At 39.7% G+C, this 26,798-nt stretch overlaps 2 protein-coding genes across 3 annotated transcripts in view; one reads left to right on the forward strand and one right to left on the reverse strand.

The window, feature by feature from the left end:
• TMEM117 (transmembrane protein 117) overlaps positions 1-26,798 on the reverse strand; it is a 227,018-nt gene that overhangs the window by 176,322 nt on the left and 23,898 nt on the right. For both annotated transcript variants that reach the window (XM_057425587.1, XM_057425586.1), the window contains exon 3: positions 14,753-14,885. In XM_057425587.1, coding sequence (XP_057281570.1) covers positions 14,753-14,885 — 133 coding nt within the window. The remainder of the gene's footprint in view (positions 1-14,752; positions 14,886-26,798) is intronic.
• Positions 19,001-24,985, forward strand: LOC130608009 (P2Y purinoceptor 1-like). Its single transcript, XM_057425592.1, has 2 exons — positions 19,001-19,070; positions 23,964-24,985. The coding sequence occupies exons 1-2, from the start codon at positions 19,001-19,003 to the stop codon at positions 24,983-24,985; spliced, it is 1,092 nt and encodes a 363-aa protein (XP_057281575.1).

The following is a 26,798-nucleotide window of genomic DNA, read 5'->3' on the forward strand; positions in this document are numbered from 1 at the left end:
GGGACATGCAGGTCACTAATAGCTGGTGACACAGAACCAAAAATACAGATTTCTGCCATTGCTGCCATGTGGCTCAGGAGTGGACCTGATGTACAGGGAGGCATCAGGGATTTTGCTCTGTACTGGCCTTCACTCCTCTAAGACAAGAACAAAAGCCCTGTGCAAGTTCTCCCACTGTGCTTTATACAGAGCGGGGTGTCATCCTCAGATAGCTAAGTGCTAAAGTAATATTCCCTTTCTTAGCCTCACAATCATTTTAAGGCCAGAAAAAGGTTCTTTTGATACTATTATCATTTCTTCCTCACTTGAGAACTAATTGCAGGTGTCAAATCTGCTGTTACCTAGTATCACTTTATGTTCCCAGTTACCATTATGTGTTAGATAGCCTTGAGGTATTACAATGGGTCACCTGAAAGAAGCAGAACCTATTGTGTATCTTTACTTTTCAGAGCATGTGTCAGTGAAAGCTATTTTATCACAACTCTTTTTACAGGCTGCTTCCATTTAGATAGGTTCTAACCGTGTCATTTTCAATGCTTCATTATAACTTTTACAACCAGCAGTGCTCTCCACCACAGTCATGCTGATTCTTTTATAGTAAAAATGCCTCTAAAAATAAATCCCCAACCTCCGCTTTGCTACGTGACCGTTGGTAAGTGGCAAAATATTTCTAACCTATATGCACAGCACTCGAGAATTTTCTGTAAAAGATCTTTGTATGGAAAACTTTCACATTGGAAAATAGTTGTACCCTAAGTTATATTAATCTTCTTGAATGCATGCATTAGCACCACTTTAGCATGCAATTTTGGAGTTTTGTGCTCAAGTTTTTCCAAGCTCGTTCACTCCTCAGCTGGTGAATTGCATCAAAAGTTTTACTTAAAAAAAAAAAAAAAGAAAGAGATATTAAAAAAAAAATCTTTCAATAACGAACTCCGAGTAATGCCTTTAGGCAAAAGTATGTATCTTCAGAATAAAAATGGGCCTTTCCATCTTTTCAGAAATAGCTATACGTCACTAAACTTACTCTGTCTCTACATATACATACAGGTACTGATACACAAACACAATCAAGACACTCTGAAATACACCATTCATCCTTTCACAGAATATCCCTACAGAATGGGTAAGGTAAATATTTCAGTGGATATAATTGCATTTTGTCTGAAAGATATTGAAAACTTCGTGTTAATTATAATGCTTTACCGCTAATTTTAACTGAACAACCAGGACATGGAGCTGTGGGTACAATCGTTACAAACATTTCTTTTCATTAATTTATCTTTTTTTTTCCTGCCATCTAGTGCAGGCTGTTATTTGTACATTATTCAAATTGACCTTCGAATTCTGGACGAATTTTGAACTGATTGTTCACTTTTTACAGCAAGTATTCCGTGGTTTATTCAAAATAATAACTGCGTCTCTGCTGCAACTGCTGTGTTGGCTACTTATTCAAGTGTGAAGTTACTTTGGGTGCTGAAACTACACAATATACAGTTTTGGCACAAATAAAAATTAAAACCAAAAAAAAGATAGAAAGTCCTGTGACAAAACTTCGCACAATGTTGTTGACCAGCAAATAAAAACACTCTTTTCAAAACCTGCGGATGAGTGCAGTGAGAAAAAGGCTTAAAATGTATTTCTGTGAAGAAAAGGCTGATGAAATTCTAAGACACTCTCTGTTATTTACCAGGAATAGAAGGTAAATTGGGTGTTGCAGCTCCTGCCAAGCAAGAATGCTGGATTATTCAGTGGTATTCTGACTAAGGAACTCAAGATTTGGCACAAAGACTCACAGGGAGAAGAAACAGCAACTGTATCTGAGAAATTGACCAAAAAAAAAAAAAAAAATTAAATAAAGCAAGAAAGCTTTTGATCACCTCGGTATATTTTTTAGACTAAATTTGCTTTATCAGTTCCTGAAAAATTCTGCTCCCTTCCCAAATTTACAGTCTTTTTTCCTGGTGAGGAATAGAGATTAAGGTTTCTTCATATTATGAGTATTGATAGAGAAGACTAAGGATTTATTTGCTCAGAGAAGACTAAGGATTCTAGTCCAAGTCGATAGTAAAAATACTTCTATTTTTATTTTACATTAATGCAGGTAGCTATCACTTAAAATAATGCAAGTAACAGGAATGAGATACAGTATTGCTTTACCATCTTAATTTGTGCCCTTTCCTGTCTGGTAAACTGAGTATTTCCAAATTTTCCATGACATCCAAAGAGATCAAAAGGTGTGTATCAAATAAGTAGATTTTTAATCATTTTTCTTTTACTGGAATATACCTTTTTTTTCTAAAAACTCAAAAAATGTCACAGACAAAATTGAGAAATTTCAAAACTCTACTTTGGGTGAAAAAATCATAACGTTTTATCAAAAATACAAAATTCATGGATTAGAAAAAAAAAAAAAAAGTCACTTTTTAAATTGAATGAAAAATTCAAGTTCACGTGTACAAGCACATCTCTTAATCTGCTGATTTGCAGAGGTATGAATGTATTAATGAACAAATGCCACCCATGAGCCAGACACCTTGTTATAAAAAAATGGCAGTAACCTTGAGAGTTAATCATTAAAGCACAGTTTACTTACATCACACTTACACATTCTCTTTAAACAGGCCTAAAACACATGCAATTGCTAAAAAATGCAGGTAAATATGTTTTAAATTGACAACTCTTTTTTGCTACATTTGTGGTTTTAGGGTGTTTGGTGGTTATAACATTGGATAAAGCGATGGGAAGATCTGTATTATCAGTCGCTAAGCTCAGAGATTTCCATAAAAATGGCTGTGCAGTGATTTTTCAAGATGACAACAAAATATGTTTTACAAATGCATGCACTTTTGGAGGTGACTGCAATCATAAATGCTTAAATAAACTCAAGTCATAGTTTCTCTGAAAGTAAGCCTGGTCATCCATTTTCTTCCATTTTCTCCATTCTACTAAATGGTGAAGAACAGAGACAATTTAGATTGCTCTCTCTAGGAAAAGCGGTTTAACCATCAGCATTAGGACCATAATTTGGCCTCAAGTGCTCCATTTCATTCACACAAGTAGTCACTTTCAAAAGTAAGGCATTAAATGCACCCAGAGCCATCAGAAGGGCACTGCAAGAGACTATTATCCCAGGTGTTACCCTGTGGGAGCTGAACCACAACATGGGCCAAATTTGTCTTGAGTCACAGCTGCTGCTATTGCTGCTGCCAGAGAAAATTTCTTCCTGCACTTTCCAGTTTCTTTCTCTTCTCTGCCATGGCTTTCATGTTCAGCAGTCTCAATCACAACTGCACCCTGCACTCCAGCAGCATAACAAGGCTGAGGAATAGGCTGCCTACCCATCTGCTGCTACCACCTACCTCGTTACTGGCACAGACATTCAGGGCAGGTGGGCTCTCTTCTCCCCACTTCTGTTAGGATGATAAAAAGAGAATACAGCAGCAGTACCTAGAGCAAGCAAATGTTTCATGAGGGTGGCAGCTGTGTTACACGTTTTTCCATTCCAGGTACTTGATATCTTCGGGGTTTTCAGCCAGATGAAGAAGGATGAAAAGCACCAGGAAGCATTTTCCTTCTTAAAAAAACCCTGCTTTTTATGGAAGTGCTTGCGTGTATCCAAATGTCCTCCATGTCCTCCAATGAGCTAAAAGCAAGACAGTAATAGACCAGCTCCTCCGCTAGTGGAAACTGGCAGTAGCTCCTCTCAGACTGCCCTGCAGAAGATAAGCCCCAATTCCAGTTTCATCCCTGGCAAAGGATAAAACCTTAGTAGTCCAGATTGCAGCTTTACAGATTTCCCAGCTCATGGTGAGAAGAGATGACCTGAGGACCCAATTTCCTATACAAAAAGACACTACACTGTTCAGATCCTCCTGACAGGCCTGTATCCTAAGAGGTCTCTGGAGGTGTCTTTGGACTTTTAGCCTCCTGCATCATAATTAGCCATAGACGTATGGCATCACATTACAAGTTTCAGGGTAACCCACTAATTTTAGCCTGGGTTATTTTTCCTTTGAAACTTGATAATCTGGGTTAGAGAAAAGCATATGTGTGCTATAGGCAAAGAAAGCAAGATATGTAGGCAGTAGCAATCGCAATTTTCTGGTTCCTGAACTGGCAAAAGGGCTGACAGAGCAGAGTAATTTCACATAATCCTAAATGGACAATGGCACACTGACAATGTCAAAGTCTGATTGAGGAAAAACTCTCTCAGCGTCTACATGTCAGTTCAATCCAGAGCAGTGTGAAATAAAAAAGTAATGTTGTAACCATTATCTGTGCCTTCAAAAGAGAAAAAGAGAGGTCAGTAAATGCCCATGAGATGGGCAGAGGAAAAATATGCCTTGTTATTGTATTTGTGATGTGAACAGAAACCCTTAAAAATGGCCAAATTTGCTATACCATCAAAAAATGAACAAGTTCTTTTGTGAAGTCTTTCATATACAGTTTCATGTGAATACATGCATATTAATTGACATTTTGAACTTTTCAAATTGTGGATTTTTTTCACTTTAAACAAGCATAGTATCTCAAAATGCAAATACAAAATACGTAACAGCACCATAAACTGACTTTTGCATAAGGTTTAACTACATTATGCCATGATCAATTTATCTAGTCAGTTATCCCTAGCACTAGAAAAGATACTTATTTGAAATTAGGAAAGGGGAAATGGTCTACATAGCCCTAAGACATTCCCAAAATCACATCATTGTCACTATAGCAACACCACAGGACAGCTGTGTCACAGCCACAGAGACACTTGCTCCTCCGTCCAGCCCAGGGCTGGAGCTCGACCCCCTTTGGTGCTGCACATGCCTTTGTCTCTCACATGCTTTTCCTATCACAGCCTACAGCATCCTTTGTATTTGCTGTTCTTAGCTAATAGGTCTGCCTGTGTTCAGCACTTACAGTTCTTCCCTCCGGCATCTCTGATCAGTGACAACCTTCTTAAAACCAGTCATTAATTTTATCAATAGAAAAAAGCTGTTAGAGAAAGGGGATTTAACAACAGTACTAGAACTATAGTTCTTACCTTAACATTTACAATTACCTGAGATGCAGCTCGGGAGTAAGTCCTTGTCATGTGTGCTGCCTGAATTAGTCTCAGGTACTTGTAAATGTTTAGGTGAGAACTAATAGTTATAGCACGCTGCCTATGTCTTGACAAAGAACTCCTCCCAGCACTTTGTGTCACTTTAATCTCTGTGGTTTGGCCTTTGCTCCTAAACTACCAAAAAGAGCTTACAGGAAAACGGTTTGGCTTGGATATTTATTATTTTTTCTCCTTGCAGTTTGGTTTTCTCCACAAACTCCCAGTAATTTCAGTCGTTTGCTCAAAGTGATTAACATCACTCTCAAACTGAGCAACCCGTTTTACGGATACTTCACGACATCAGAGCTCCAAGTACGCCACAGGTTTTTTGGCAGCCTTTGATCCTGTTGACCAAAAATACTCCTGGGATGGCTTTATGGATAAGGGAGCTTTTTGGTATCCTGTCTACATTTGTACACCCTGAGATCTATGACCATTCTATGCTGGCTGTTCTGTGATGTGCAAGACTTTATCCTCTGTCTGCATAGACAGTGTGGTTTGGGGAATGAATTGCTTAGTCTTTAAAAAGTTTGGGATTTCAGAAGCATCATCTTTTAATTGCATCCAAACTAATCAATTTCTTTGCTTTACCATTTTTTTGGCTTAGTAGAGGGAAAAGCTTGTTGAGGTCTACTCTACAAAAAATAGAAGCAATATGGCAGATTTAGCACATGAAACCAAGAGGTACTTTTTCACCAGGTGATATGACTGAGCGTATGTTTAGCTATAAAGGCTCAAACACCTTGAACTAGCTTGTACATTTTAAAATAAGCTTTGATTTTCAAATCCTAATGCTGGCTCAAGAGACTTTTCAATCACAGTGACTTGGAAAACATGGTTTCTTTTGCTGGTGTGATCTCATTAAACACGTGTGCCTTAGGATCCCAGCTGGGATGACAACCTGCATTAAAAAGTCTCACGCAAAGAGCACTTAATGCAACCTTCTGCATTCTTGGAGCAATATTTTTACAGCCATAATTCTTGTAACCATATTAAGCTTTCTGTTTCAACATTCGTCTACATAGCGTAAGCCTGTTACAGCCTGTGCTGTTTAAAACCTACATGTATTCTAAGGGAGTCCCTGTTTTCCACATACTGTTTTGTAAAGACTCGCAATGGTCCCAAAGGATTAGTATCTGAGAATTTCGTAGAGGACATGGATTTGAACCTTTCCTTCTAGCAGCTCACAAAAGCTTGAACTTTCTGAAGCTCACAGCGTAACACAGTTATATTTGCCAGCTGAGCAAGGACAAATATTAAACCCTTTTTTCTAGCTAAGAGCTTGAAACAAAAAAAGACAAAATCCCAACAGTTTAGGATTTGTCTTATGGCATGATTATGGTAAAAATACATAACTGAAACAGATGTATACAAAGGATATGTCAACATAAAGCTCATGAAACATATGGCTGGGTAGACACGGCTATGACAGTAGTCTGGCTGGCTAATACAGATCCACTGTGGACCTTGCACTTCTGTAGAACAGTAACAGTGGCTAGGAAAACAGATGCTTGTTTCGTGCCTAAAACTCGCTTTAAAAATTATGCTAATGATAACTAATCCTTGACTCATTAAAAAGCAATCAAACAAACTAAAACACAGAATCCTGAATAAGACGTGGTTTAAAGCCTTAAGCAAATACACACTTCCAGGACACAATAATCTGTATGTAGCTGCAACTGGGGACAAAGGAAAGGAGTAGTAACTAATTTGGGGAGAGGTGAAGTATTTAATAAAAATCTATTACTGCAGCTCTAAAAAATTTATATAACTGTTTCCTTGTTTCAGCTTGTTAAATGAAATGCAAACCCTCTTTATAGGCATTTGTCAACTGCAGGTTGTAATCGCGTTCCAATTCACTACATCACTTAACAGAATCCTCTTTAAAATGAACCTTAACTAGAATTAATTAAAGGAATGTTTTATATTCCTAAGGAATTTCTGCTATTAAACTGTTGTAATTTCCCACTTCTGTGAAAGAAATGAGCAATAACAAAAGTCCACCAAAAAGATGCACTGTCTTCTAGTGCTTTATAAGAATAACTTACACCCTTTGCCAGCACAGATAATAAATTCATGCCAAACCCTCTCCTGACATATTCAGCACACAGCCAACTTGTATTATTGGTATAGTAATGTGGCAGTTAGTGTCAAAAGAGAAAATGGTTTATGCCTACAATTTTAATGACACTTTACAAGGTTAAATAATGATGCACCTGAGCATCTTCTGGTCCACTGAAAATCACTTTATCTAAGACAAGAGAGCTGACATTTCTGAGACAAGCAGTCACAACTCAGATTTTTGGGTATCATGTGTGAAATATAACACTGTGTTGTCATTTCAAATACCATACTGTTATTAAGTGACACAGGCTCCCAAAGGAGTGAATGGATTTCCTTTAGGCAATATATTTTCCACTTAAAAGCAATAAAACAAGAAAAAGCTTCAATACATGCAGGTACTGACAAAGATTATTTCAGTACTTTAAGCATACAAAAGTCACATATAAACTATAAAAATATGTGACACACCATGGACGGTTCAAGGCCCAGAATTCCTTTAAAGAAAGACACGATGAATTAAGGGCTGTGGATCTGCCGCGGAACAGAAAAATCCAGAGAAAAAGTTTGGTAGAAAGGATTCCTGGACCTAGTTTTCTACCGCTAAAACGCACCCTTTGCTGCCACCGCGTGGGCCTTGCCGCAATACGCTAGGAATGAACACCAGGAATACCTCTGCCATCCCTCTGCCATCCTCTTCTTTCCCATTTTATTAAAAAACAAACCAAAAAAAAAGGGGTTTCTCCTTTCATTTATGTTTCAAATACAGCCTTAAATAAATAAGTTTTGTTCTTCAGCTGTTTGCTCCTACACAGCTCCAAATCACTGCTGAATTTCAAGACTCTAAATGACTTAACAAATAAACACGCAAGTCCCTCACTGTTCAAAAAAGTATTAAATGGTACTTTGATAAAATACACCTGCACTTCACCCTGCTTATTCAGATGCCACAAAGTTAATCACTGGTCTAAGAGATCACCAGGTCAGGAGCCACGTAAGACCTCAAGCAGTGGTCAGAGTTTCTTGATAGCTGTCATGACAAGACTTTTTTAGAGTACATAAGGCCTGAACTGTAATTTTTATGTTTAAAGTAGATGGTGCTGTGATATAAGATGGCTCCAGTTATGCTGAGCAGATGACACAGGCATTGAAAATTTAATACATGGCTTTGATACGAAAAGTCTTGAGAAGTGTCACAGCCCCAGGCCCTGGACACAACATGGGAACTTTTTTAACTGTGAAAACGTCCATCCACACCTGCACGGCACTTTTGTACTACACACATTTGTACAAACCTTTACTACACAGGTAAAAGCCTCTCTTCCTATGAAAACACACTGAAACATCGAGGAGCGGCTGTGGGCATGTGCAGGAGGAGGACACTGGACACATCTACAGGTTTGGCCACTCTGCCACCTGAGAGATAATAAAAGGCTGAGGAGGGAACTACTCTCCTTCCACTCTTAAGTCGTCATTTTCAAAAGCCTAACAGCTCTCACCAGAACATTACAATCCTTAATTGTTACTGAAATCAAGATAGACATTTTTCAACGCAAACCCCAAAACAGAAGTGACTAAATATAGGAGACAAAGTGCAGGCCAAGTATCTCATGCTCTACTGGACTGCCCTGAGACAAGCCTTCCAGGCAACCTCTGCAAGAGGGCAGAAAAGTGTGCTCACTGCCACTATGCAAAAGCTGCTGAACCCAGGACAACAGTGGACTTACTTACCTAAAAACCCAATACCTAAAAATACCAATGCTTATCTAAAAATACCAATTCAAACCCAAGGTTTGAATATCATTGCCACAGTAGATTTTGAAAAATTAAGGCCATGAGTCCAAAGACAAAGGGCAGAAATCAGATCTTTGCCAAAATAGCACAGAGTATCTATTACAGGTAATTAGAGGTCTTCAGATGAGAGAGCTGGCACCTAACTGGAGCTTGGCACCTAGCTGGATCTGCAAGCTCTGAGTTGGGAATCATTGGCAAAGTCCTAACAAGGCTCCAGTTTCCCCCAGGCAGCAGAGAGGAGGACTCTGATGATGTTTGTCTTTTTTTCTTTTTAAACCATTCAATACCATAAAACATTAACATAAAATTGCTATTCTCACGTTGTCCCTGTTACCTTTCATCATGTGAACTCGTTATTGAAATGTTTTAAGAAAGTCTTCAAGCTAGGTGGCGATGCTGACCCTTTGCAGAATTTCCCTCTGCAAAACTATTTGCTTGCTCAGCCCTCTGAGGGCTTTACATTGCCAAGCTGGGCTCTGAGCTACTTTTGCATATACTAGGTTTGGGTTTGCTACAGATGTTCAAAAGCACTCCTGCTTAATACATTATACTGCTTTTACCAGAAACCTTGGCTTGTCCAAAGTTAATGGCAGCGTGCTACTAAAAGCATCCAGCACAAGGTATTATAAGCACTTAAAGGATGTAATTCATATTTCCAAAGATAATGAAAGTATTTCATAGAATCATGGAATAGTTACGGTTGGAAAGGATCATCTAGTTCCAACCCCCTGCCATGGGCAGGGACACCTCACACTAAACCATCTCACCCAAGGCTCTGTCCAACCTGGCCTTGAACACTGCCAGGGATGGAGCATTCACAACCTCCCTGGGCAACCCATTCCAGTGCCTCACCACCCTAACAGGAAAGAATTTCCTCCTTATATCCAATCTAAACTTCCCCTGTTTAAGTTTGAATCAGTTAGCCCTTGTCCTATCACCACAGTCCCTAATGAAGAGTCCCTCCCCAGCATTCCTATAGGACCCCTTCAGATACTGGAAGGCTGCTATGAGGTCTCCACGCAGCCTTCTCTTCTCCAGGCTGAACACCCCCAACTTTCTCAGCCTGTCTTCATACAGGAGGTGCTCCAGTCCCCTCATCATCCTCGTGGCCCTCCTCTGGACTTGTTCCAACAGTTCCATGTCCTTTTTATGTTGAGGACACCAGAACTGCACACAATACTCCAAGTGAGGTCTCATGAGAGCAGAATAGAGGGGTAGGATCAGCTCCTTCGACCTGCTGGTCATGCTCCTTTTGATGCAGCCCAGGATACGGTTGGCTTTCTGGGCTGCAAGCGCACACTGAAGCCGGCTCATGTTCATTTTCTCATCCACCAACACCCCCAAGTCCTTCCCCGCAGGGCTGCTCTGAATCTCTTCTCTGCCCAACCTGTAGCTATGCCTGGAATTGTTCTGACCCAGGTGTAGGACCTTGCGCTTGGCATAGTATTTGGAGAATAATCTCCTGCTCAGGACTGTATGAACAAGATCACACTGCTCAGTACTAGCTAGGGGAACCCCAGGCACGATCACTGCACGCAATGTTCCCAGAAGGTTGTGCAGTAACCTCCCTGGACAGACACACGGACAGATGGCCACTTGGCCATCTTGCAGAGGGCTGGACCCCAGAGTGCATCTGTAGCCTTAACTATGCGGCTGGGTGCAGCCACTGATCATCATCACATCTCCTCCTCACATCTCTCAGACTCACTCAGTGACCACTGGCAAAGCTCTGGTTCAGCTCCCAAGCAAATGGGTCCTGCTTCTTCAGAGCACTGTTTGAAGAAAATATTACAATGAAGTGACAGGAGTCGATAGCCGTTTCTGAGGGAGACCACCACGGCAGAAAATGAGTACCACAAAAGGGCTTCTATCTTCTTTTTCTCTATAACCACAGAAAAAGAATCCTATTCACTATATGCAGGCCTGTGTTGATAGAAATAGCACTGAGTATGAATTAAGACCTCCAAACAAGCACCCACAGCTGCTGTGGGATAAAGAATGGAAAGATATTATTTTAGCCACATGAGAGTGAAGAATAGTTAGAGCAGGCAAAGTGACAGGGACAGATTTGACACAAAGGACTACTTTAGATGGCAGCTAGCCACTTTGCAAGGCAGCCTGCACTTGTTGTGCAGAGAACCACTGCACACAAGTGTGATGGACCACTGTGCCCAAGTGTGACGGATCGCAATGTGATAGAAATTGTACTTGTGCTTGTATGCTCAAACCCACCACAAGACTCATAGCATGAACAGGAGATCCCCAGGCTAACGTCCTTCACACCATGTCGTAACAGTCCCTTTCAGTATATGGTATCACTGTCTAACAGTACCCACTGAGCAGATGTAATCGGCAGCGCCCTTCTGCTACTTCAAAAACTTAAAATCTGAATTACAGAGCAAATTTAATAGTTTCATTCTCACTGCACAGTTCAGCCCCTGGCACCACACAGATAATATGTTTTCTGATCCTCTACAATTGGTTTAACTGTTCCTCAAGTATTAGAACTATTCCAAAATCAATCTCCTCTCCTTATTTGAGCATAGAACACTACTTAAGTTTACTCTGACTCTTGCAGGAATAGCTTTTTCTGCATTATTCTCACAGCCACCTTGACCAGGCTTGCTTTCTAACAGCCTTTGCTCTGTTCTGACTGACCTGTCCTGCTATGCTCCCCAGTGTCCTCTAAACCTAAGCCTGAGTAATGACTGAAACTGTTCTACTTCTGAGTCATTTTCACATTTAGCCTCCCTACTCCACATCTTTTTTTCAGAGAAAGACAAAACAGACCAGACACCTCACTGCTAAAGCTTGTGCCTTGACCCCACCGGGACTTCAGACAGTTACACAAACTCAGCCTGTGCCCAGCTCAGCTTCTGCTTATTATTTCCAGGAATGAGAATAAGTAAGAAAGAAATGAGAAATGATAAGAAAGAATAGCTGCAGATCATTCTCCGACAGCTTTTCAGACATGTTTCCTCACCAGACGTTCAGCTCTAACTACAAGAGCAATAACCTAATGTACAGTGGGGTCAGTGCCATAAACCATGAAGTCCCTCAAAAGAAATGTCACTGAAAAGAGAAGAGGGACTTGAAATTTAAAAATATACACTCCAATCTGTCACACTATTTTCAGTTCAGACAGTCACACTTTTGCTCAGCAAAGAGCTGTATAACATGTCTTCAAATACTACAACTTACTCAGCTTTTGCTCTTCCCAGCAAAGAACACAATCACACTTTTTAGGTTTGCCACACTAAGACAAGTCAAGTGTCTTTAAAAATGCTTTAAAAAAACCCAGCAAAACAATCTTGGCTACTGTAAAATATATCTTTTTTAAGATGGTAACATGACAGAGCTTGAAAGCTCTCCTGGCACAGGTTTCTCAAGCCCTAAACAGGATATTGCTTCTGCTGTCATCATCCATGCTGGCAAGCACATGCTAGATGTGTGATTCTCCTACTTGTGAGCCACAAAGGGATTTTTATTGATGAGGCCAAATATCTGACATAAAGAAAATTGTCAAAATCACTTTCTTGCCAGCACATAGGGCAAGCTGAAACACAGACAGGGCAAGCAGTTTTTCCCTCAGTCTTGTAGAGAGTAACTGTAAGGCTTTCATAGCCCTTCTATTACAAAGATGTGTATTCTAGATGTTTGTGTTTCATAGGGGTCCATAGGCACGAATGACAGCTTGTCTCTACAAAGACTGTAACATCCGCAGAGGCAGACTCTGACCTTTATCCTGGAAGCCAGTCTCCCTGGTGTCAGTCATTTTAGTAAGGCACTGTGGCAAAAGGCATGGTCAGAGGTGTTCTTCTGCACCCAAGCACAAACCATGAAGCAAACAGCTTTCATAAGGATTACATTTACTCAGGAAAAAATAATCCAGTCCCTGAAATGCTTTATTATGGCAACATGAAGTAGTTGGCTTTGGTGACGTTTGTTGTAGAAACTCCCTTTTCAAAAGTACTACACATTGTTATATCTCAACTCAGAGAACTGATCCGAGGGATCTGTTTGACTGATGGTTTACACTGTGAAGTTTGAGACTGAAACTGTTTGTTTTGTATCTGCTTGCTGTCTTTTTGCTGGAATGGACACCCAAAATGACTGTAAGAAGCCTTCAGTCCACTTCGAAAAAGGCAGTGTGATTCCTTGAGCAAAGCACAGTCAGCTTCCCAAAACAATCACAACAAATCTAGGACTAGGGCATAAGCTCCAGGAAAGGAGAGGCTTCACCCTGCAGAAAGCAAGAGTGCAGACTGACTGACATCAGCTATTTCAGGACTAGGCTGCACCTATTTCCAAGAACATGGACACTGATTGCCATGCAATCTCTTCAGTGCAGCTAATGGAAGCTTGTAACAGATATGGGAACCAGGAATGTTGACAAAAACAAATGAACTCTGATTTCTAGACATGATTTAAGCTTTCAAAATCGTTAATGCTTTGTCTAACAGCTAGTTATAGTTTATAGAGCATTAGAAATACCAAATATAAATCTTGACATAATACCAATAATAGTATAACTGTGTAAACAGGGAAGCCAGAAACCTGCATTGCTCCTGCCCTCCTCATTTCAGGGATGATTATTTTGCCTCTTATTGGGCTTGTATTCATATTTACCACATCATTACTGTGATCATTTCCTAAAACACTCAGTTATTCTGCTGCTTTATCTGCCTTGCTTGAATCAATGCATGTACTCTTCATGTCGCAATCTCATGATTAGCCCAACTGCTCTGCCTTTACGTTTATCCAGTGACACCCAATCTGCTTCCTCCTCATCTTTTGGTCTATGTCACATTGTTAACAAGACTTTATACACTGAATATTTTTGATGGCACTCTTAAGATCTGCAACACACCACATTAGGGCCCATTAAATAACTCTTCCCCAGACTCTTGTTAGTATGATTCTGCTAAGACAAGTCATTTAATTATGTGCACAGTTTGTCAACTCATATATACGTTGCGCTGCTTATTCCTTTCTAGAAACTATTCAGATGCTATCCTGTCCTTCATAAACAACATGACTGTGTAACTTTGTCCATTTTGTATGCATTATATGACTAATAATGTAGGTTTTCTCAGGAAAATCAACGCTTGAAAGTGGTGTTAATTTTGAGATAATAAAAGGAATCAAGTATTCTTAAGCCAGAAAATTAATACAAAAAGTTCCATTAAAAAAATAAACTCAAACATAATCAAAAGATAGCTGCTCATCCCTCAGCCAACCACAGCTTTGCCCTGTTAGAGCACCATAGGGGGGAAAAATAGATTTTAAAGAATAGCTTTAACAAACCGGATCGGCAAATATTATTATACATAACCAAAATAGTACTATACTATACATTTGTGTTTTGAGTGTGAACTTCGTCAGGCTTGGATGTTTCAATTTCTTTTAACTTTGATTATGAATTTCCTGAGTATGCACCATAGTAATGCTTATACTTTCAAACTACTTAGCCCTAACTTCAAATCAAATTTGTTGAGCTATAATTTTAAATAATAAAAAAAAAGGATGCAATGTTCATTAGTACCCTGATGTAATTGTTGCTACCATGTTGACTAGGACCCCACATTTTATAACTGGTATTTTAATCCTCTTGGCTAATTAGCCAAGTACATTACTATTCTACCCAAAGTCAGAAAACAGAAGAATAAAAAAGATAGCAAATGCTAATGTTTTTACATTTTTGTAAACTCTTGTTCACTGTAAAGCAGCATAATATGAAAAGTTTCCAGTAGAATACATTCTACAGCAGAATAGACAAAAAGCAACTCTGTGACCTACCTCATATTCCCCGCCATAATGAGAAACAGATTATAAATGTGAGAAAAAATGAAGAGGAAGAGGATGGTACTGAAGAACATCGTCATCCAAGACCCATGGTCCTCTCGAAACATTTTCAGACGGAGCAACTGACCTGCATATATTATGAGAAAGCATATTTTAGTCAGCCAGTAAATACATGTGTACACGATAAGAAAATCAAAATAGAGTGCTAAGCGATTTCTTCTTAAATCCAATCAGTCCACTGTGTGCGTGGAGGACAGATTTAGTATCATGCAGCCAAAATACTCTTCTGTAGTTCAGGGTCAACAGATATTATTCCTACAAAATCACAAGCTTGCTTGCACAAACTGATGAAAAACTGGTTTGGCTTTTTACAGTCAATCACCCTTACTGAGGTGGAGGTCTGAAGGAGTCCACATCATGTCTGTGGTACATGATCACACTGTGGCTGTGGTTTTACATGCACTACATGTGATTCTACATGCTGGTTAAGGAACTTTCGATGTTTCCATTTCAGTCATTAACATCTCTACTCACTGTGCTTTCAAGCTGGCACAGCAAGCTGAGCAGCCATGCACAACTGAACAGGAGTGGAGAACTGACCCATGCAGAGAAAAGAATATTTACCATCTTTTGGTTTTTCTTTCCTTTGAATTAGTAATATCAACCTGCTGATCCCCAAGCTCAATGAACAGTTGTGCTGCACATCAGTGCAAAAACGGGAAGGAGTGATGCATTGGAAGGGCAACTGCCTAAACCATCACGTTTTCTAGAAATCACTACATCCTAACACTCCAAAACAAATGCCACAGCAGGGAAGATCTCCTGGAAGTAGTCTAGACCTCAAGGCAAGAGCAACTTTTTAGTGGCATTTGAGCAATGTTTTGAAAAACAAAACTATTTATAAATTTTGAAGTGCCATAAGTATACCAAGCTGTGTGAGATCCAGTATTTACTGCCGTTTAGTTCTTGATCAGTAACAAGTCATTAAATCTTGATGGCTTCCTGTCTCTTTCCACTGACTATAGACAGCATCAGGCTAAATATCACATAACATGATATTAGTGATTTATCATATGTGAGAATGTGGTTGCAGAACCAGTTGAGGATGTGAGAAATTGCTTGGACTAGAGAGAAAATCCATATATCAGAGGAAAAGCCATCCCTTGAGTCAAAGACAACTCTTGCTTAAGCCCAAAAGTACACAAAAACACATGGTTAGCAATAACTAAATAATCACCTCTCCTCTCAGTAAAACTGAGATAACAATATTGTGCATTCTCATCGCTCTTCTGTTTTGTGAGGTAGTACAAGGCTGCCACGCTTTCTTGTCTGCTTTAACATCAACATAGGGAAGTCTGAAATAGTCTTAGACTCCAATAGTACTGAATTGCTGGGATGACCTCATAGAAGAGTGTGACATAGACTGGGCAAGTCCCAGAAGCCTTAGAATCAGTTTCAAATTCTACCAGTGAGACTTCAAATGACATTATGGACAAATCATTTACACTCTACGCTCAAGTCCTTGATCCACAAAGGTGAAAAGTACTATTATTATCTTTCTTACAGTGTAAGCATTTGCTACATTATACCACAAGAAGACCAAAAACTTGATTAAGCCCGTAAGTAAAACCATAAATAAAAACATATCATAAGAGAACAGAGCTTACAGCCATGCTTACAATGCAATTACTATTAATTTCCTAGTCACATATGTAGACCAAATGCTGTCACTGCATCACAGAGAACTAAGCATTCCCTAGAGTATTTGAGCTATGACTGTTTCTCATGGTAATGTCTTGCCATTTCACAAACATAATATTGCAAGTTTGTCAGAGCATGATTGATTTTACTGTCCTATCCTCAAAAATCTTACTGCAATACAGCAATCTTCCCCACCATGCCTTTTGTAATTTATACTTGGCTTTAATGGTTCCCGCTTTTCAATGATTTAAATAGGAGTGGGTGAATGATGGTGTAAAGGTGTGGAAAGATTTTTTTCAGTGCTTGACTCCCATCAAGAAGAACACATAACATTCCAGGTGGGATTTCAAAAGGGCTTTTTACCAACAGAGAACATTTAACATGTTTAAGAGAAATATAGTTGCTACAGTGGTCATTTTTACTATTAAGGTAACTTCAGAAAGACTGATCAACTTCCATGCAGTTTATTAAACAAAAATTTGTCAAATGCTGAGTTATAATGCCTCACTGCAATATTACAAAATAAGCTTCTACAGTCTTAATATTTTTTCACCACGACAACATAAAGAAAATCTCAGTTCCTTATGCGCATTTTTTCTGTAACCTATTTTCAAATGTTACATTCTGAATGAGAAGTCAAGAAAAAAAAGAAAAGCAACAATAATTACTAATAATGGTATTTTTAAGAGATGCTAAGAAATATTACAGACCATTATGATTCATTTCAAATGCTAATAAAGGTGCCTGATTCATTCATAATTTTCCTTTTCATGTCTAAGAAAGCTTTTCTCATGTGAAGTATTTGAAGCAGAAGTATGTCCCCTGTCATACATTATTTGCTTCCCTAATTTCATCAGGAAATCAAATGAGCCCATGTAGAATCTTATACTGTGTGTTTTTCTTGGACCCAAGCACTTTAATCATGTGATGTGTTGCACTTCATTCTGCAGAGAATGCCTTTTTCAAATAATAGTGGTATACCCTGTCGCTAAGAAAGATGCTCTGATGAGTCTCACCATTGGTAATAGGTGAAACTTTTGTCATGTTTTCTTCAGAATGTATTTTTCCTGGACAAGCTTTCCTTCTCTGTCTTCTCATCTTACCTTTTTCGCTTTGTCCTCCTGCATTAACATAAACACAGGCATTTCTCACCTCTGTTTCCTGTAGCCCTTTACCCATTTCAGCTGCTCATACAATTACATTCCATTCAATTTTCAGATCTTCATGTCTGCTCTCATCCTTCTTTTCCTCTTCTGAATCCCTCCATTTTGTTCAGCCCTCTCCTTTCCTAAACCAAACATATCTACTGGCTTTTAGCACCATTACAGATTCCATACTTGCTTCAGCATGAATACTCTGTCACCTTTTGTCTTTTATCTCCAAACATTTTAGGAACGCTGTTTATTCACTCACTGGAAGGTTTTTTTTTTTCTCCTGGACCTCTACAATTCCATTACAGCTCCTTGAGCTGTTCTTATCAGAATTCTTAGTGGCCACTTTCTTAAAGCTCAGTCATAGTAGTTCCTCCTCATCTAGATGAGTATCATGCATATCAATCCAGTTGTTCATACTCTTCTGCCACAGCAGAAGCCAAGACTTGTGAGGAAGACAACTGATAATTCAAGCAGTAAGGTAAAGGACAGAATCTAATGATGAGACAGTGCAGTCAGGAGCTAGAAGATGTCAAAAGAGGGAAAACGGAAGATGATGAGCTGGACAGGAAGTATCAAGAGAGGTGATATAGCAGACTTGAGGTGGAATGGTGTGGGATCGAGAGAAGCAATCTCTAGGAACTGCTGTTTAATTGCAAAGTCCAGTTTGAGCATGGATTAAGGCTGGACATGTGGGAAAGCTGTAAAGGAGGGAAATTATAAACATGTGAGGTGTTCATTCAGGGAATGAAACGGGAAGATCCCAGGACTGGTGTGTGCTGCTGAAGACTGGAGAGGCAGGTTTGGGGCAGAAAGGCTGGAGGATCTGGGGCAGACATTGGCTGAAGTGGTAGGTAGGATTTGAGCTCTGGAGTAAGCACAGTTGGAGGATGGGCAATCGCTGACAGGGCTGAGATTTTGGAATGAGGTGAGAACCATGATGCAGGATAAGTGATAGGTAGGTGGAGTGAACCAGGCTCAGCAATGGGGCAAGAGGAACACAGGTTCCATCAACCAGTCTAGTAGTAGGGCAGCAACAAAAAGAATTCAGGCAGTGGAGAAGGGAAAAGGAAAGTGCAAGCACACACACACATGCCCCAAGCCCCTGTACTTTTCTTTTTCACTGCTGGAAACAATAGCAGCCCCAGGCCTACCTAGACTGCAGATAGGCAGTGAGTCTGTCCTTCCCTAAAAAGCAAGCGGTGGCTACTATGCCAATAGCAATTTATCCTGACTTACTGAGAGGAGGAGCTTAATGATAAAAGCTATCTCCCTTGCAGTTTGATACCTGCTCTCTGAAGAGCTGCCGTTGCATATGGAATATTACCAACACCTTGGATTAAAAACAGTACTTGCAAAATAGAGTTGTGATTTTAGAAGGTCCAGATTAATGGAGAGGAAAAGCACAGACATGAATCTGGACTTCTGTAAAATAGATAATTACACCATTTCTAAAACAGGTAAGAGGACGATTTATTAAGTATTCATTGCACCTGTATTCTCCAAAGCAATATATTTTTTCCTATTTAGCTATTACACACTGATTAATATGTACACGTATGCACAAATTTTCTACTCTTTTTAAATTATTTTTCACAAATATTGTATATTGTAGGCAAATTCTTACACTTTAACTATCCTTCTACTGTAGTTTATGTTTTAATCAGAGAAATAGTAGCTTAATCACAGTAACGACTGAGTCATTAACAGGAAAGGAATTCGGTATTAGCACAAGCTACTTAACTAATTGCATACAAATACTGCTGTATATTGCTTATTATTTCCATCATACTAGTAGCTATAATATGCTAAATGCAGTTAAACTAAAATATGTGAAATGCTCCACTTAATACTCGCATTATATATCCGTGCATATCAACTCAGCTGAACGTAAAAAGGGAATGCATGAAATGATTACCTAACAGGTAACATGTTGATGTAAAAACTGCAAATGATGCTTGATATTTTTATAACAAAACCTAGGACTCACTGTATAATGCTTTATTGATTTGGTAAAATTACCTGGAAAGGTACACTTTGAACGCACATGTAACTGAAATATATTGGTGTGTGAATAGTCAGAAATATGGAAAACCTATCTGTTAACTGGAACAGATTTGTACTTCATTAAAACATAGTTGGAAACAGGGAAACAAAATTCTCAGAGTAATCCTGAGCAAAGAAAGAAATTAAAAACTACAGCAACAACAAAAAAAACAGTTAATGTAAAATTAGGGCTTCTACCATAAAGAATAGCAAGCAAAAAGGAGCAAGGGGGAATGAGACTAGATAAGGAATAAAATTACATAAAATAAGCTGTTAAATCAGCTCAATTTTTTTGTTGGTTTTTGTTGGCTTGGTTTTTTTTTTTACTTCAGGCCAAATTAATTGCTTCTTATGACTTTGTTAAAAATGTCCAAAAACCCTAGAGGTATGACAGGGGGGATTATGGCTCCTAGGATATATTTATACATACAAAATAAGGTATTTTTTAAATAAGCAAACATGCTAAACCTAATGGAACTTGACAAGTTAAATGCTATATGAATGACTACCAGTGACGAACTGTGAACTACAATTAGCTATATACACAAATAAAGACACAATGCTGCCTAGCTTCAAAAGAAGTTTCCTCTAAAGGTATTTTTTTTACTGAAACAAGGTCTTCCATCTTCTCCAGGATTTTGGAGGCCATACTACAGGTACAAGGGGAACGCGGGCTAGGAGAGACTTCAAGATTTAGGGCCCTGCAACCAACCAGGTCATCAGCTGAAACCTGTTTGACTTTCTGTAAGAGTGTGTAGGTGCTACTGGGGACAACGACAGAGGAGCTTGTAGATACTCCTTGTCAGTCACAGATCTAAGCCATGCTTCTATAAGGACAGGAGAAGAGACAACCCAATAGGCAGATATGAAACTTGAGTAAAACAGGTAACTCTTTTAAAAACTAAAGCTTTTCTAGCGTCTTTAGATCCCCATCCCGTAAGATGGTTAGATTCATTAGAGTGCAGAAACAGAAACAAGAGAAACATGAAATTCTTACCCATCAATTTAACATGCTTTCTTAATTACTCAGTTGAGTGACGAAGCCTGTAAACTTCAACCCTTTCTTAGGCATATGTTTAGTATTTTAATACCAAGCCCTTCACTGGATCAGAGGTATTCCTTTAATTCTGCATGCCCCATCATGCGATTGCTCTTTCTGTCCGCTTAATGTCCACAGACATCTCCATCAGTGGCTGAAACTGTTCAGCTGAAAAGTTAATCTCAAGAAGTTAGAACTACTTTTTAGCCTTGAAAACCCAATCCTACTTTCATCAAAGTCTGGCAAGTCTGTTCTTAGTGAGCACTAACAACATATGCAACTCCTCATCTGCCACAACATAATGTCACGGTGCTGTTGCCCATTCTGCCACTGCTAAGAAGTGTGGCTGGCCTTGTTTAAGAGTACATGGAGTAAGCAGTGAGCACAGCAGTGTTCAGAAAAAGAAAGTTTTCTTAAACTACAGGTTCAGGATTTTGAACTGTGAAGGCAGTCATGTTACATCCTGTATCTTGAATCATTCTGTTGGTGCTAAGACGGGAGACAGAAATCTTGCCATTTTCTGACATAAAAAAAAGTCGCTTCAGAAAATCACTACCTTACATAGGCAGATCCGGGTAGCTCCAATGGCCTCAGCTTACAACAAGGCATGCTGACTGTATTCCCACACTCAGTGAAACTGTTCTCTTATTGTACAAGGCTTCAAATTCTTCTGATGGAAGAGAAGAAGCTCTTATTATAGCACAGAGCTTGGGGTCAAACCCCTTTTGTTCTTCTCTTATTATGCTACCTTGGGAAAGGTGTTTGTTTTATCTCTGCATATCTGTTCCCCTGTGTCCACCCTGTAAGTCACTCACATCAACTGGAAAGCACACTGTTTCAAGAATCTAGTCTTGATTTTGGCCTCTAAGCTCTACTATAATACAAAGAATTAGTAGGAGACAGAGTATTTTAGAAAATTCAAATACGAATCCCAAGGTAGACACATGGCAAATGCCTACGCAAACACATATTTTCTAACCACGCTCTGAGTTCCAAATGCATCTTACTCAGCTGTGGAGTTCCAGCCCCTCCAGCTACAAAACTACCTTCATATAGTTCAACCCTGAGTGCAGCCCAGTAAACTGAAGGTGATGAAGGGGATAGGGGATTTATTAGTTCCTAATACAGTTACAAGGCTACACATCCAGGCTTTATTTCACCAACTTGCAGCAAAGTGGAGCAGGGGGCACAGCTGCCTGCCTCCCTCCATTTAGACCTACATATCGTCCTTTTCCAGGAGCTTGATGAGATCAGGAACCTGGTATTTCAACTCCCTCATGCAGCTACGGCTGTGATGTTTACAGCCAGTTAAGGGCTTATTTATACTGCCAATACAACTTGGAATCCAGTGTTTAGTGCCTTCATTTGTAACTATTGAAAAGGAAGGTAAAGAAGTAGGAAACACAATTTAATTCAAAGCACATGTGACCTCTGGCCAAGAGTATTTTAGGAAAAGATAGATTTCCTCTACATATTCAAGCCCCTTTTAACTGAATGCATAATAAGAAAATGTTACTGAACTATACTGTACCTACTAGAGTGGCTACATTTTAATGAGTTTACAGGGATATCTTATAAAATTCAGCTGAAGAACAAAAATTACACGGTTTGTGTAACCTTTTATATTCACAAAGGCTATGGAGAAGAGTAGGGAAAGAGAAAGAGTACATCTATCCTGGGTTAAAGTACAATGCTTCGATACTTAACAAAATAAATTTAGAGAGCAAACATTCTCCACCTGTGAAATACACTGTGAGTAGAACAGATGGCTTTCTAGCCATATTAACTTCCTGGAAAGTCATTTAACTACTTTTGTGGCTGAGCTTCTAGAGAAACAACTCTCCTTCCTAAATCTGTTGAGTACATTCTAGTAGCTTTTCGTCAGCTGGATGACATGAGCTGGGTGAACTGAACGAATTTGCAAAGCACAATAATGCAGTCTCTATTTAGCAGGTCTTCATTGTAGCTACTGTTTGTTGTGTTTTGACCTGTGTCTGTGAACCTACCTTTGGAAAAGTCATACTGTACTAAGGCTGACACGAAAGCAAAACACATTATGTTCAAAAAACCCACTACTATCAACTTCATCGCTGAAGCTGTTTGAAAATTTTGAAGGAATCAATAACATTTTGAAAAAAGTTCTTTCTTGTATTCAAAGTGTGGTTTGTAGTGAGTAAAATTCCATCCTGTCATCCCATCAAGCACTGTAGTGGATTCTGATCTACAAATCGCTACTTGGATGACCTTCATACAAGGCTCCTGGCATCTGCTGCATTGTTTGGAGAGAGGTTCTAGAGACATAACAGCTGCAGTTGGTGACAGCTCATTCTAGAAGAATATTCCAGAGCTTACTTTGTCTTTTATTAGGAGGAGTACAAAATCATTGGGAGTAAATGTAAGACTTCACAAGTGTAAAAACCTGGTTTGGAAAAATACACTGCAAATCTATATTCCAGATATTCCATAATGGGCATTGATACAAGCTTGGCCATAAAGAGTGAGACAAATTCTCTCTAACCCCACCACAAGCACAGTGGCTTTGGCCTGGGATATTCATTTACAGAAGAAATAAAATAAAATCGAATAAAATAAAAATTAAAAATAAAAATAAAAAAATAAAATAAAAATTAAAATTAAAATTAAAATTAATTAAAATTAAAATAAAAATTAAAAAAAATCCAGAGGTTTAGATGGACAGGTTGCTGTGGCCTCCATTAGAGGCAGGGTTTCATTCTGATTTGTTCCAGTGCTGTCTTTTGAATCCAAGTCAGCCCACCACACAGAGGCCCATATTATACATGCTTCTAGGCCCACTATGAACACTCAAGGCAACCAAAGGAAGATGGAATGAGTGTGGGCAATTGCTGTGCTCCTGTCCTCTCTTCTGCTTTTCCAAAGACAGACACAGACACATCAGTGGGTGAGGGGATGCTGCTGTTACTGAGGGTGTATGCTTTCATCTATTGCACACTACACTAAATATTAGACAGGAAAGAATATGAAGGTTTGAATAAATGAATAGTTCATGAATATAGTTCATGAATAACTGTCTGTGGTGGTGGTGTAGAGTAAGCTTTAAGTGTTACCTACTTTGAATTTACATTTTTATTTTTTCAGATAGAGTAGAGCTTGTACACCATACCATATTCTGACTTATTTTGCCAATTCAAGCATCCTGGATTTAACTCAAAAGTTTTGAATTTCAAATTCAGTTTAAGTCTAATTCAATTTTTATTTTGAAAGCTGTTGGTCTCTCTTTTCCCTTCAGGCACACTCTATGGAAAGATGATGAATGGTACATGCACTATTTTCCTTTGCAACAGAAATCTTAAGCTGGAGTGGTATTGTTATTTGCTGATTCTGGTTTGCATTTTCACTTTATTAGTAGGATTTCTAGGCAATATACTTGCACTTCAACATTATGTGTACTGCATGAAGACATGGACAACCAACACCATATTTCTCTTTAACCTGGCACTGTGTGACTTTACTTGGACTCTCATGGCACCCTTTTCAGTATATTATAGTCTCCAGAAGTTAACTGTCTTTTCCAGCCAAACATTTTATCAGACCATAACACTGTTTTTTAGTATTAACATCTATGGAAGTGTCTATTTCCTGACACTCATCAGTTTTGACAGATACGTAGGCGCTGTCCATCCTATCACTTCATTAACATGGTGGAACAAAAGAAAGGCTGTGTTTTGTACCATCGCAGTATGGATCTTCATAGTGATTGCATCGATGCCAGAGATCTACTACACAGTTGCAGCTGGAAGACAACATGCCACCATAGATTCCCTGGATGGCACAGACGGACCTTTACAATTTGTAGTGCCATTCACACTCTCCAAGGTTGTATTGAGATTCCTAATTCCAGTCACAGTCATCTTTACATGCTACATGTTGACTCTCAAAGCACTACTACAACTCAGTAAACGCCAGCAAAGACGGAACAGACTGATTAGACCTCTGTTACTGATTTCAGCTGCTATGGTTGTATTTGCTGTTTCTTTCATACCTTACCATGTTATGATGATGGTGCTACTAATTTACAAAATTAATTGTCAACCTCCCTGTAGGAACATAAACACAATAAGTGCCATTTATGAAGTCACAGAGATCATCTGCAGCATCAACAGTTGCCTTGACCCAATCATTTTTACTGTAGCAAATAAGACATTCTATCAAAGAATTAAAAGAATAAGATGTCATCCCAAGTGCCAGTGCTGCTGTTGCCTGACAGGAAGTGTAAAGGACATTGCTTTATCCCCAAGAACAATAACTTAAATACCAGTCTACAAAGACACACATCTCCCATTGCACATTTGGCTTTGCCCATCAGACCCATTTAAAACTTGGTCCCTGTGTTGTATAGCAATCTCTTCAATAATCAAGAATACACAGCAAAGCAGAGAAAAACTTAATGTGAAAAGAAACCCTAGCAACCCCTAGCTTCACAGAATTGGAATTTTACATGTTCTTGTACTAAATATACCTTAACTTATTGTGAAATAGCACTTCTTACCTATATTATGCCTGGCAAAATCTTGGAGCAGATTCTCCTGGAAGGCATGCTAAGGCACATGAAAATCAACAAGGTGCTTGGTGACATCCAGCATGGCTTCACTGAGGGGAAATCCTGCCTGACCAAGTTGGTGGCCTTCTATGATGGGGTAACAGAACTGATGGACAGGGGAAGAGCAGTTGATGTCATCTACCTGGACTTGTGCAAAGCGTTAGACACTGTCCCACACGACATCCTTGGAGCGACATCAATTTGATGGATGGACCACTCGGTGCATAAAGAACTGGCTGGATGGCCGCACACAAAGAGTTGTGGTCAATGGCTCAATGTCCGGCTGGAGACCAGTAACGAGTGGTGTCCCTCAGGGATCGGTGTTGGGACCGGTCTTGTTCAACATCTTCATCGCTGACATGGACAGTGGGATTGAGTGCGCCCTACAGCAAGTTTGCCGATGACACCAAGCTGTGTGGTTCGGTTGATACCCTGGAGGGAAGGAATGCCACCCAGAGGGACCTTGACACACTTGTGAGGTGGGCTGATGCCAACCTCATGAAGTTTAACCATGCCAAGTGCAAGGTCCTGCACCTGGGTGGGAGCAATCCCAGGCACAGCTACAGGTTGGGCAGAGAAGAGATTCAGAGCAGCCCTGCGGAGAAGGACTTGGGGGTGTTGGTGGATGAGAAAATGAACATGAGCCGGCTTCAGTGTGCGCTTGCAGCCCAGAAAGCCAACCGTATCCTGGGCTGCATCAAAAGGAGCGTGACCAGCAGGTTGAAGGAGGTGATCCTGCCCTCTATTCTGCTCTCCTGAGACCTCACTTGGAGTATTGTGTGCAGTTCTGGTGTCCTCAACATAAAAAGGACATGGAACTGTTGGAACAAGTCCAGAGAAGGGCCATGAGGATGATCAGGGGACTGGAGCACCTCCCATATGAAGACAGTCTGAGAACGTTGGGGGTGTTCAGCCTGGAGAAGAGAAGGCTGCGTGGAGACCTCATAGGAGCCTTCCAGTATCTGAAGGGTGGGTATAGTGATGCTGGGGAGGGACTCTTCTTTAGGGACTGTAGTGATAGGACAAGGGGTAACGGGTTCAAACTTAAACAGGGGAAGTTTAGATTGGATATAAGGAGGAAATCCTTTCCTGTTAGGGTGGTGAGGCACTGGAATGGGTTGCCCAGGGAGGTTGTGAATGCTCCATCCCTGGCAGTGTTCAAGACCAGGTTGGATAAGGCCTTGGGTGAGATGGTTTAGTGTGAGGTGTCCCTGCCCATGGCAGGGGGGTTGGAACTAGATGATCTTAAGGTCCTTTCCAACCCTAACTATTCTATGATTCTATGATTCCATGTACATGCAACGTGGAGTGAACGATGAAGAAAAGTTCTAAGTAGGTACTTTAATTCTTGGCCAGAAAAATACAGTAATATTAAGAGCATATGGTGTTAAGGAGCCTTCTTACAGTTTCTGCTAATTATTCTTTCATCTGTTTGTAAGTGCTGCTGTGATTGGACTGTGCAATTAGTAATAATCATGATGCTTACAGCTGAACTTCTCAAGCACTTGCAGAGAGGCTTTCTAC

The sequence above is a fragment of the Pezoporus wallicus genome, unplaced genomic scaffold (genome assembly GCF_028554395.1).
Source record: "Pezoporus wallicus isolate ANWC-B61680 ecotype Strahan unplaced genomic scaffold, APGP_CSIRO_Pwel_v1 contig_4722, whole genome shotgun sequence".
Classification (NCBI taxonomy): domain Eukaryota; kingdom Metazoa; phylum Chordata; class Aves; order Psittaciformes; family Psittacidae; genus Pezoporus; species Pezoporus wallicus.

Excerpts from the sequence above, each read along its gene's own strand:
- LOC130608009 (XM_057425592.1), top strand. The coding sequence starts at position 19,001 with ATGGAGAGGAAAAGCACAGACATGAATCTGGACTTCTGTAAAATAGAT. Across the intron at positions 19,071-23,963 it reads TTACACCATTTCTAAAACAG|GCACACTCTATGGAAAGATG; the intron begins GTAAGAGGACGA and ends TTTTCCCTTCAG.